We start from the raw sequence: 12,007 nt of genomic DNA, 5'->3' as shown, positions 1-12,007 counted from the left end.
AGGTTATTTTACTCTGCTCTTTCCCAAAACATTTTTAATTAAGAATCTGAACCGCTGAAAAACTCTGCATAACTACATAATCAAGCACTTTAAATCTACTCAGTAACAGTAGATTCCTGCCATACTACCAGCCAGTTTAACAGTGAAAAATTGGTGGTGAGAAGATCATGGTTTTTCTCTTAACAATACTATCTTCATCATTTAAAAAAAGAAGTATTTTTCATCACACAAAGTTCATGACATTCTAAGTACTTGAAGACTAGTTTCCACTCTCCTAAGAGACAGGTGCTCTACAAATAAAGTTCAAATTCTTTTTCGGTTATTTTGCAATAGCTTATCTAAAATACTGAGTGTGACAGTATCATTGCCTGTAACAATAAGAAATGTGATGGCAAATTAATTATAGATTATAGGAATTATGCTATCTGCCAGATTCTAATAATTCCTAATTTAGAACAGAGTCTATATTAAACAACCGTAATAGCTTATAGGTCTCCCGTCTTATATTTTAGTGGAAATAAGGGCAACTTATTCATTACATTATAATGTGCCTGTGAAAATACAACCAACTTTCAGTTATCCATATCAAAGAATTGTGAATGCATTTGTATTTAGCATGATGTTTTTGCAGGACTTACCTTACTAAACTTATTAAAGTATTAAAATAAGCTCAATTGCTTATGTAAACAAGTATGTATATAGGCAAATTTGCCAAATGTGCTTAGAAATGGACATGAGTTGAGCTGTTCAATTCATAATAATTTCCCTAAGTACTCATTTTCAGAAAAAAGAAGATACTGATTAGGAGAATGTATATCATCCAGAAGTAGTTCAGACTCCAAACTAACATTAAGACTATTAATTTTAAGATTTTTAATTAAGATGATTAAAACTAAAGAATTCTCAAGTTCATGTGTCAGCATATTGCTTTGAAAACATGAACATGCCTACCACTTAATTTTAATACTTTATATTTGCTGTTCACAGAAGATGGAATGATTCTTTAAGTTCTAAATCTAATATTAGAAAGCAATAATTATGTTTGAGAATCGTTTTTGCCAGATGGAACCTTAACTTCCAAAATAGCAGGAGATTCTCTTAGAAATTTTTTTTTACAGGCTAGTATCAATTCAAATATATAATAGTTCAATGAAATATTAGAAAAGTTAAAGTGTACCTCCAAGGTTTGAAGAACCTAAGCCACTTGATTGCAAGCCAGTGCCAATACCTGAGCCGAATGGCGTTCCAAAACTAACTCCCAGAGATGGCTGTGGCCCTGGTATAAAAAAAAAAAAAAAAATGGGGGGGAAAAAAAACAAATTTGCCTTACTCTTTCAAGATTAAAGATTCTTTATGAAATTATTTTTAAAATGAACAGTGATTACTTTTAACTGATTCCATTTGTTAAAACTTAGTTTTCAGGATGTCTCTCCAGTCTAACTTATCTATCCAAACTGATTTATCTATCTAAAAATTAAAAAAAGATTTTAAAAAAATTAACCTGTTCAGAACTAGACAATTAAAAGAGGCTTACCGCAATGAAAGACGTTAGTTTAATCTACTAAATAATTTGAAATCTTTAATGTATCATAAATTATCGTTCCTTTAGATTTACTTCTAGAATTATTTTAGATCTCCTCACTTGTTTTCTGATAAAACTAGTTGGTATAATCAGTAAATGGTTTTTACTTTTTTTAATCGAGCTCCTTAGTGTTAGAGTCAAGTCTCAACTGATCAAGAGAGACTGACACTAACATGGCAAAACTATCATGTTATTTCATAAGAGTAAGTACCCAAAAAACTAGGCATGATTTCTCATATGAAATATAAATGATATATACAATTAGTAGATAAAAAAACAAGACAATGTTTTATTTTATTAAATTTATTGTTCATTGTAAAGCAAATCAATTACACAGTAACATGACAATTCCAACTTGTTCACAAAAAGTGATAATTGAGTTCTATTCTTAAGCTCTGCTACATTACACCACTTATCACCTGATTAAATAAAGTAATGAACATTTACAAAGGCACCGCTGTGTACCTTGACAGATTCAATACATTCAAGATTTCAATTCAGAAGTTTCTTTCCAACGTTTTGGAAAATGTACTCAGAAGCAGAACGATTAGTCATCCTTTTCCCACTTGTTACTTTAAAGATTTTGGCTGAGTTTGTTTGGCAAGAATAGCATCAAACTTACTAGCCTCTCTTTTAAACTACTATTTTTTTTTTAAAACTAAGCAGAATACAAAAATCTAAAAATCTCTCATTTGGATAAATAATTTATGAAAATTATTCAATAAACTTCATAGTACAATCTTCAGTATTGTCTTTTTCAAGCACAGTGATCAGTGCATCTCAAAGATGAGGGAACTGTCAAAGTAATATACACACTAAAATTTAAATTTTTAAAGAAATCAAAGCCTTCAAGTTATCCAATGAAGAATGAGGTTTGTATATTAAAAAGGTAGTGTAAAATTATAAAGCATTTAAAGAAAAACAACCGAGGAACTACATTTTGCTACACTGGGACAGAAACTGGACTTTTCGAATAGCTTCTAACCCAGAAAACAAACAATAACTAATAGCAGCCAGAATTCTTATACTACTATTAAAAAAATAATTTAAAATTTTACATCCAGTTTGAGATCACTTTGAGAATAAAATACCTGCCTAGCAGCTCTTTTGTAAAATGTTACTATAGGAAAAAGAAACCAAGCATATTATTATACTTTCTGATTCCTAACAAAAAACATAAAAAACACATGTCCAGTTCTTTAACATTGAGAGACTTGTTTGTCACAGGTTAATAGGAGGCACTGCTGGTGGAAGACCCTAAAGAATAATGCACACCACAGCCCTCAGCCTTGTAAGTCATAAGAGTTACTCAAATAGCATGCTTTTTGTTGTGTGTGGGTCTGTTGTTAAGAGCAACAGAACATAAGATTTTTCTAATCATCAATATTCAGAATATAATCAAGAACTCATATCTAATGATGACAAGACTTTCCATTGCACATCAGATACATGATATTTTTAGTTTTGTACCTTCACACAAATTCTGAAGGCAACATCATTTATAAAACTCGTAGGCAAATGTATAACATTTTTTAATAGTAAAAACTCATGATAAATATCTCCCATGCCAAAGTATTAGCATATATTACACTCTGGCCACCATATATATTAGTTTCACTATTAGAAAGCAGTCTAAATCCTTCAGGCAAAAGTTACGTAAACAATTCAAGAAGTCTGCTTTGAAATTTGAATAGTCATTCAATGAGAGGTTCTTATTTCCATAAATAAAATTAAGTTTGTAGTGATATATACCAATGACTGGCCAAAGTGAAATCTTCATGTAGAGTAACATTTTACAAAAGTTACCATATAATATATTCACACACAACAAAACCAGGTTTAGCACTGTAATTCATATTTTCCAGAATAAATTTTACTTTCTTAAAAGTAAAACTGCATTAACAGAAAAAGGACTAAAGTGCTAAAAATATTTTATAATTTTCCATGATCACCCCAAATGCCTAATGTAATTAGTATGGTTATTTCTAAGTCACATTTTAAAATAATTTTTCTTTAAAAAACCTAAAATGCGTTTTCCCCAGTTTGAAAAATTTTACTCTTACTGATTTAATGGGGAATGTTCCTTTGGTTATTAAATACAACAAAATCACAAAACCACAAGAAACTAAGATGAAATACTTAATGTTTCCTATTTAACACTACACCTTAAATGTCCAAACCTACACTAAGCTAAAAAGTAGGAATTCCTAACAAAACATCTTGGCTCTCCTTAAAACAGCAGCTAAGTCACATAAGAAAGTCTTATTATGTAAACATCAAGAACTCTTAAAGTGTCAAAACACAATAGCAAAACTCAATCCCAGGTACATTGCTAAAAAACCTATCCTAAATTAAAATTATACTGAAAAGCCTAATGTAAATGTCTTCAGTTTTTCAGGAGGCTTGGGAAGCACTTACAGACAAGTGTCAAGTTCTGCCAACATGAAACTACGTTATCCACGTATCGATGCTCATGATTTCATACACAAATAGCCTGCTGGATTTTCAATTCTCTGCAGCCTTCAGAACAAATAACTGTAAATCACACATGCCTAAGCCCTAGTATACTTTTTCATTAAAAAAAAATTGAAGGAGGACAAAGAAGTCGTTTAAGTCTATTCCTCCTCCTCTGAGAAAGATACAGAAGCCACCTTCAGAAGGCAGCAGTCTAAGAAGCTATTTGCTCTGTGCCCATATTCATGTTAATAAAAATTTCATATGCAAATAAAAGCAAAACCCTTCTGATAACTCAAATCTTGTATAGATCAACAGTGATGTATAAAAACAATGCATAAGCTCTCTCTACCTTCATCTAGATGGTCTAAAATTTGTTATTGGCACTTAAAAACAAAGATTTCACAGAAGTCACAGGGCATAAGGGATAACTTATGGGGTACAAAACACCATTTGACAAATAGGGACATTTCTAAATGTATCTAACAGAGCTCAGAAATCTCACATCATGGTGACATGACTAAAAATAACGAAAATTTTGACTGGGAAGGCCTGGGAGACCTTTAGAGAAACAAAAGGAGAAAGAAAAGATAACGTAAAATTGTTATCACTGTTGTTTAGCTTCTCAGTTCTAAGAATTCATACAATTCAAAGCGAAAACACTGTAAGGTTGTTTAGGTTAATAAATTATAATTTCTGCCATCTGATTAGAAAGCCCTTATGTGGACTTCAAAGTTTCAGGGAAGAGTGAAGGCAGTCAATTTCCCCAAAGCCTGGCAAAAGTCACAGACAAAATTAAAGCCTATGAGCAAAAGGCTCCTCAAGAATACTCCAGATTAAGCTAACGTTGTCAACCACCACAGAGGGCAAAGACCAAATCTATATTGTCTACCTTTGTATTCCTCGAGCCCAGCACATAGTAGGCACTCATTTAGAAAATGAACACACATCTCCATATGTCCACGAGCTCAAAATGTATAAGTGAAAACCTATGAATTTCTCAAAATAATAGTCTATAGATAAGAAAGTTAAACACACACACACACACAAACCCTTGACAGGAGGTTTTGCTTCAAGTTTAGGTATTTATCATAGAATATATTCACTTACAACATAACTTTTTATATAACTGACATTTCTCAAGTTCTATTTAATAGAATGGAAATTCACTATGTTTAAAGAACACTTAACCAAATCTACACTTATCTACTTTAGGATTAATACTGGCTCTAAAAAGTAAACTAGTACTATGGTTGGTTTGATTAACTGGTTAAGTAATCATGAGAGCTGATGGTCATAATTATGGGATTGAGTCCTTTTAAGAAGAAATATCAATCCTCAAAGGAATCAATCCCATAATGACTTTTTCCCTCCATATCTTAACAATGCAATCCTACACTCCAGCCAGCTAGAGAGCTACCAGACAGTGCTCATGCGAGCCACTATTCACATGGGTCCAGCCACGGGATATGGAGGATTTAGCATAAATCTATCATCAACCCTTTACTTATGGCAAGTCAATTCTGTCATCTCCAAATATGAAGAACAATTTTTTAAACTGCCAATAGTGAAAACCAGAGAATGCTTCCCTAGTATAGGTAGCTTGAATGCAATCTAAATATGTATTAATTTTTTTGTGTGTATTATAATGTACTACTGGACTATATGGAACTCTCAGAAAGACACATGCTATTGAATAATAAGCATTACTAAGAAATTTATGAATGATTAAAATAAAAAAATCAATATCAATTAAGACTATTTTTCCATGTCAAGCTTCAAACCTGACAAAAGGGATAGCAGGATTAAGATAACTATTAACCTCCAAAAGACACAGGACCAAATAAAACACTGTAGAATGACCACAAAAAATGTTTCTCTAATTAGAAGTGTAACTAAACCAAGGAATAAAACAATCTGCTTTCCATGTCACCAATTATTTTCACTGTTCAACTTCCCAGTTGCTCCTTAATGTGCAATCCACATCTCAAAACATCTTTTTCCTGCTCTTGCTGTTCTGTTCACCTTGGAAAGGTACAATTCTAGCATGTATCGTCTTCAAAATTTGGTTTAGAGGGCTTGTATTCTGTTTACAGTCAACATACATACAAACAAGCCTATTGATCTTCAACATACCTTCAGTCAATAAAAGCATACTTCATCCTGAATGTGGGTACTTTGTAATCACTATGTATGAGGAAAATGAGAATGCACCATCTATCAGTATCATATATGAAAAATTCAACGAATGGATGGATGATCTCTGACTTTAAAACAATAAATGGTACAATCATGATTTCAGAATCTAATGTTATTCTTAAATGTAATTCACTAGTGAAACACCATGTTCTAAAGGGCATTTATAGCAATACAGCAAATAACATTAAGTAGATTCACAATATTCAATATCTAATTGATGTATAATTATTGCTAAGACTACCCTGCCTTTTTTATCAGGTATGTTTATAATTGTGTCCATCACAATTTTAGATTGTATTGGAACAGCTACTCATAGAAATTTCTTCAGTGCTCACACAAATGGAAGACTTATAAAAACGCACATAAATGTTCTGCATTGGAACAGTAAGAAGCTATAACTTGAATGCGTTCAGACCTGTAGCAGGCTGTTGCTGCTGTGTAAGTGTTGCAGCCATGGCAACGGCTGCTGCGTTTGGCATGGTGCTGAAAGGAGTGGGTCCAGTAGTAACTCTGGGTGTGTTCTGCCACTTCTTGGCTTCTGCTCGCCTTGTTTCAAACACATCAACAGCATCTCCCAAGAACATTTTCCTGTAGCCAAGGTACTGTTCTTTCAGAACCTAAAAGAATAAAAAATAAACAAAACGGCTAAATGAAGTTTCACATTGACTATGGTTAATACGTGGATGAATATAACCATAAGTTACCAAAGACAGTCCCAATATTATACATTCAATCCAAACTGCAAATTAGAGTGCTAATAATGCACTTTGGTGTAGGAAGTGATGAGTTCAAGAGTTCTACTGCTCCCTTGAATAGTTTACTCCCTATCTTTACAATATGCTTCTAAAATACTGTCTTTGTGAGGCCTTGTTTAAAATAAATCAGCTAAGCTTTTAGACAAGAGTAATATTTAAATACTCCATCAATGTGCAGATGGATGGATGAAAAGAATTTAAAAATAAATATTCCAGTTTTTCAAGAAACTTTCCCCTCAAATGTCCAACCTTTTCATAGCCTTTTGATTAAAAGTTTAAAAAAAAAAGAAAGAAAAAAAAGTCAGCACTAAATATATATACTTTTAAATACATTTTTTAGAAGGCCTGGGTAACACATGCTAAAATAAGGTGTTGCACCTCAGCAGTGGTTGGAGGGTATGATGAGGGCTTCTACTTTATTGCTATTATTTGACCATTGTACAATGAGACTTGATTCATGTTAAAGTTATGAACCCAACCACCCACCTCAAAGAAAAAAAGTGTTTGTAACTCCAGAGTAAGAAAAATTCCCAAGTTCATAAAGTGAGCTGCTCTTACCCAATGCAGCATCTGCCTTGATTAAGGCCATCAACAGCAACAATTGTTTCACTTTAGAATTGTTTTATGCTTTCATTGAAGATTTAGCCTAATTTAGATAGGTTTTTAACCACTTTTTGAAAAGACACAGATTTTTCATATTTCTTACATTTCTTAGCAGAAATTAGTAAACATTAGGTTCTGATTATAACAAATACAGCACTTAAAAATCTTACTGTTGTTTATGGTATTTAAAAGCTATCATCGCCCTTTTTGTGTGGATGTCAGTGTTTGATGTTCCAATTCCAAACTTTGCTACATTTATGACGTATTAAAAAAGGGGGCCTGCCAAGAACTGGATATTGGGGAAGATACAAAGCCAGAATCAAGACATATGATGTAAGAAAAACAAGCACTACCGATCTCTTGCAAATCCACCCTTCCTTGTCCTGGGCAAGCATCAGTATCCCATAAATTTTAGTTCTGCTTCAGATAATGGAAAATAATGATCCACCTTAGAAACTTAAGACCAAGACCATTAGTTAAAAGAAACAGCCTGGCCGCGGTGGCTCCCACCTATAATCCCAGCCCTTAGGGAGGTCTAGGCAGGAGGACTCCTTGAGGCCAGCAGTTAAGATCAGCCTGGACAACACAGCAAGTGCCCCTCTCTACAAAAAGTTAAAAAATTAGCTAGGTGTGGTGGTGCATGCCTGTAGTCCTAGCTACTCAAGAGGCTGAGCCTGAGGCGGGAGGATCGCTTGGGCCCAGGAGATTGAGACTGCAATGAGTCATGATTACGCCACTGCACTCTAGCATCGGCAACAGAGCAAGCCCGTCTCAACAAAACAAAACAAAATAATAAAACAAACAAACAAAAACCTTGACATCAGCCATGATTTATAAAACAAATTGCTAAAACTTCCAAATGTGTTAATGTTCCTGAGGCCTGGCTGGATAGAATAGTTAACGCCTGTTTCAACAGATTACCTAATGAAAAACAAAACGAACAAAAAAATGTCTTGTGAGATTTCTACAAGAAATAAAGAAACCTAGAGCTTAGTTTGCTCACTAAACTAAGCTAAAAATAATGGCAACATACCAAATCTGATTATAAAATATTCTTTGGTTCTTGGGAATATCCTTTCGTTCTTGGGTTGCTTAAAGAGTAGGTCAAAATTTTATGTCTACAACGTTTATTTGAAGTGATCTAGGGCAGTTTTATGTGGTCTTGGTCTCACTGTTTTATGGTCATATTACCAAAAATGATATATTTTCCAAACCAGAGAGGAGACAGTGCTGCTAAAAAAAATGTACGTTTACACCTGGCATTTGCTCTGAAATACTTCATGGGGGGGAAAAAGCATCTTCTGTGGAGCATTGATAAAACAAGTTCAGCAGGGTTTTGATAATGGTTGCAATTAGGTAGTCATACCTGGGCATTCAGTATAATGATAGCCTACTTTTGTGTATATTTGAAAGATTTCATAATAAAAATTAAGGAAAAGAATTCTGTGCAATGGACTTCAAAGTGCCATACATTAATTTTATTAAAAAATTAAAGTAACATTTATTATAGACTAATAGAATTTTTTTAAATCTGATAAAATTCCTCCTTTAGAACAAAATTTAAAGATTTGGGTTACAGTTTTAAATCTACTAAAGCAAAAGGTCTAAAGTGCACTACCATTTCAAAAATGGTGTAATTTAAATGGTTTACTTAAAAAAATTCTGTTACTATGCATGAAATCAAAATAAAAATGAAAATGTTGATAATTCCAATTAAACTCTAGTCTACACAGTTGATAATTTATCTAGACTCAGGTTTCGCCGCTTGAATTTTAAAGGTATTTTGGACCACATACACTCCAAGATTAAAGAGTTTAATTACATTTGCTCAGTTAGTTAGAAAAGATGTACTTACCTTGAACATTTCACTTAAATACATTTTAAAAACTAACGTTATTATATGAGAGTCAAAATATTCAGGCTGGGTGCAGTGGCTCATGCCCGTAAATCCTAGCACTTTGGGAGGCCGAGGAGGGAGGATCGCCTGAATTTAGTAGTTCGAGACCAGCCTGTGCAACATGGCAAAACCCTATCTCTACTAAAAATACAAAAAATTAGCCAGGCGTAGTGACACGTGCCTGTAGTCCCAGCTATTCAGGAGGCTGAGGCATGAGAATCACTTGAACCCAGGAGGTGGAGGTTGCAGTGAACCAAGATCATGCCACTGAACTCCAGCCTGGGCGACAGAGCAAGAGTCTGTCTCAAAAAAAAAAAAAAAAAAAAAAAGCGAGAGTCAGTCTAAATATTCAGTGATAAATCATTTTATTTACATTATTTAATAAACACAAACAGTTCCCTGTATTTAAAAGGGAGAAATGCTGTAAGCCGGTTTTTAATGCAGTGGCCAATAAACACTTAAAACAGATAAAATTAAGGTAGTACAAAATCATTTGCTACTAAGAATGCTTATTTTCTTTTTTTTTGAGACGGAATCTTGCTCTGTTGCCCAGGCTGGAGTGCAGTGGTGCGATCTCGGCTCACTGCAACCTCCACCTCCTGGGTTCAAGCGATTCTCCTGCCTCAGCCTTCCAGGTAGCTGGGACTACAAGTGCCCGCCACCATACCCGGCTAATTTTTGTAATTTTAGTAGAGACGGGGTTTCACCATATTGGCCAGGCTGGTCTTGAACTCCTGACCTTGTGATTCGCCCGCCTCGGCCTCCCAAAGTGCTGGGATTTCAGGTGTAAGCCACTGTGCCTGACTAAGAATGCCTATTTTCTATAGTGCTATTTATAGTAGTAAAGAAATAGAAACCACCTAAATATCCAACAGAAAATGGGTTAAACAATGTACAACCATACAACAAACTCCTACGTTAACTATTAAAAATGATATTCAGGAAATATGTGTATTAACATAGAAAGTTATTCACAATGCACTGCTTAAAAAAAAGTTATAATAACAGACTACAGGGTACTTGGATCTTTTTTAAAAGAACAGGTATTATCAATCGTTATGTCTGGGTATGTTATGGATTAGAGTAGTTTTCATCTTTTCACTTATATGTAATTTTAGCTATTTCTGTATCAAGCATGGACACATTTGTCCCCAGATGAACAAATACTTGGGTCTACATATCCAGGTAGATAAATGGGCAATGAAAACTTACCTTTACATTTTCATGAATAGACTGAAGTTGTGCCGCTAAAGCTACAAATGTTTGATAAATTTTCTGCATAGCCATTGACAAATCTATAAAAGAAAATTACATTATCACCCAAATATATACACATATATAGCACAATCCATTTTATTTTTCTATTTGAGTCCAATTTTTGGCACAGTTAACGTGTAGGAGAAAAAAACTCTATCAACGTTCTCATGGCCAGAGAACATACAGAGTAGCAGACTGAGAGAAGAATGTCTACAAAAGAAATCTGGGGGGAAGGCCCTAAGATTTCTGTCCTTGTTACCACAGTAACAATTCATATAATAAAGCATATTATATTTATAGGGAATAAAGGAGTAGTAAATGACTTTTAAGGAAATTTTCTTAAAGGGGCTACCAGTAGTTATCCAAAATACCTATTATATAACCACATCTATCTCCTACAAACAAAAGTTCAAAAAAAATTACCACAGTAAGCATGTTACCTTGAGGGGTTATATGTGAATTATTTGCTTGAGTGGCAAGATGGTTTTCTAGTTCTTCAATCTGCTGCCTGTACTGCTGAAGCTGTACCTCAAATTGCTGAACCAAGATTCTGAAGTAGCTTTAAAAAACATTTAAAAAGTCAGATCAAATTTTTTTTAATTTGGAGTGACAAATCCAAATTAAGGAATATTCTGCAATAATTTAATAGTCTTCAAAAGTATCAAGGTTATCCAAGGAAAGGAAGGACTGAATAACTGTGACTGGAAGATATTAAGGAGAAATTACAAATGCACTGTGAATCCCAAATAGGATGCTGAAACAGAAGTACATTAGTGGAAAAACTGGTTGAATTTCAGTACGTTTAGTAGTTTAGTTAATAATATTGTAACAATTTTAGTTTCCTGTTCTTGGTAATTATACTATAGTTGTAAGTTAACATTAGGGGAAGCAAGGGAAGTGATATAAATAAATTCTCTGTACTACTATTTTGGAAGTTTTCTGTAAGGTTAAAATAAATTTAAAATAAAGTAGAAACGTCTACCAACCAGATTTCAGAATTAAGAATTTATAGTCATTTTATCAATGAAATTTATAATCTGAGAACACCATAGTATACTACAGAAAGCACATGTAATTATTGCTACTTTTCTAATAAATTTACCCACAGAGAGTGCTAGATAGATAAAAAAAAAAAAAAAAGAAGGTATCTTGAATAGTATACAAAGGAATCTGAATGTCTTTCAGTAAAAAACGGGCAACCACGAATGCATTTTGCAAAATTAGCTCTGATGGCAGTATTAAGTACAAGACAGAGGGATA

The 12,007-nt window shown here is 33.5% G+C and overlaps 1 protein-coding gene across 6 annotated transcripts in view; it reads right to left on the bottom strand.

The window, feature by feature from the left end:
* Positions 1-12,007, bottom strand: part of NUP58 (nucleoporin 58) — a 49,341-nt gene that overhangs the window by 11,752 nt on the left and 25,582 nt on the right. For 4 of the 6 annotated variants that reach the window (XM_001155775.7, XM_001155721.6, XM_016925079.4 and 1 more), the window contains 4 exons: positions 11,188-11,306; positions 10,703-10,785; positions 6,651-6,852; positions 1,178-1,276 (listed from right to left, as the gene is read on the bottom strand). In XM_001155775.7, coding sequence (XP_001155775.1) covers positions 1,178-1,276; positions 6,651-6,852; positions 10,703-10,785; positions 11,188-11,306 — 503 coding nt within the window. The remainder of the gene's footprint in view (positions 1-1,177; positions 1,277-6,650; positions 6,853-10,702; positions 10,786-11,187; positions 11,307-12,007) is intronic. The other 2 variants (XM_016925080.4, XM_054665121.2) reach the window with 1 other exon arrangement.

This window comes from Pan troglodytes, chromosome 14 (assembly GCF_028858775.2).
Source record: "Pan troglodytes isolate AG18354 chromosome 14, NHGRI_mPanTro3-v2.0_pri, whole genome shotgun sequence".
NCBI lineage: Eukaryota > Metazoa > Chordata > Mammalia > Primates > Hominidae > Pan > Pan troglodytes.
This window is presented reverse-complemented; position numbering and strand designations above follow the sequence as displayed.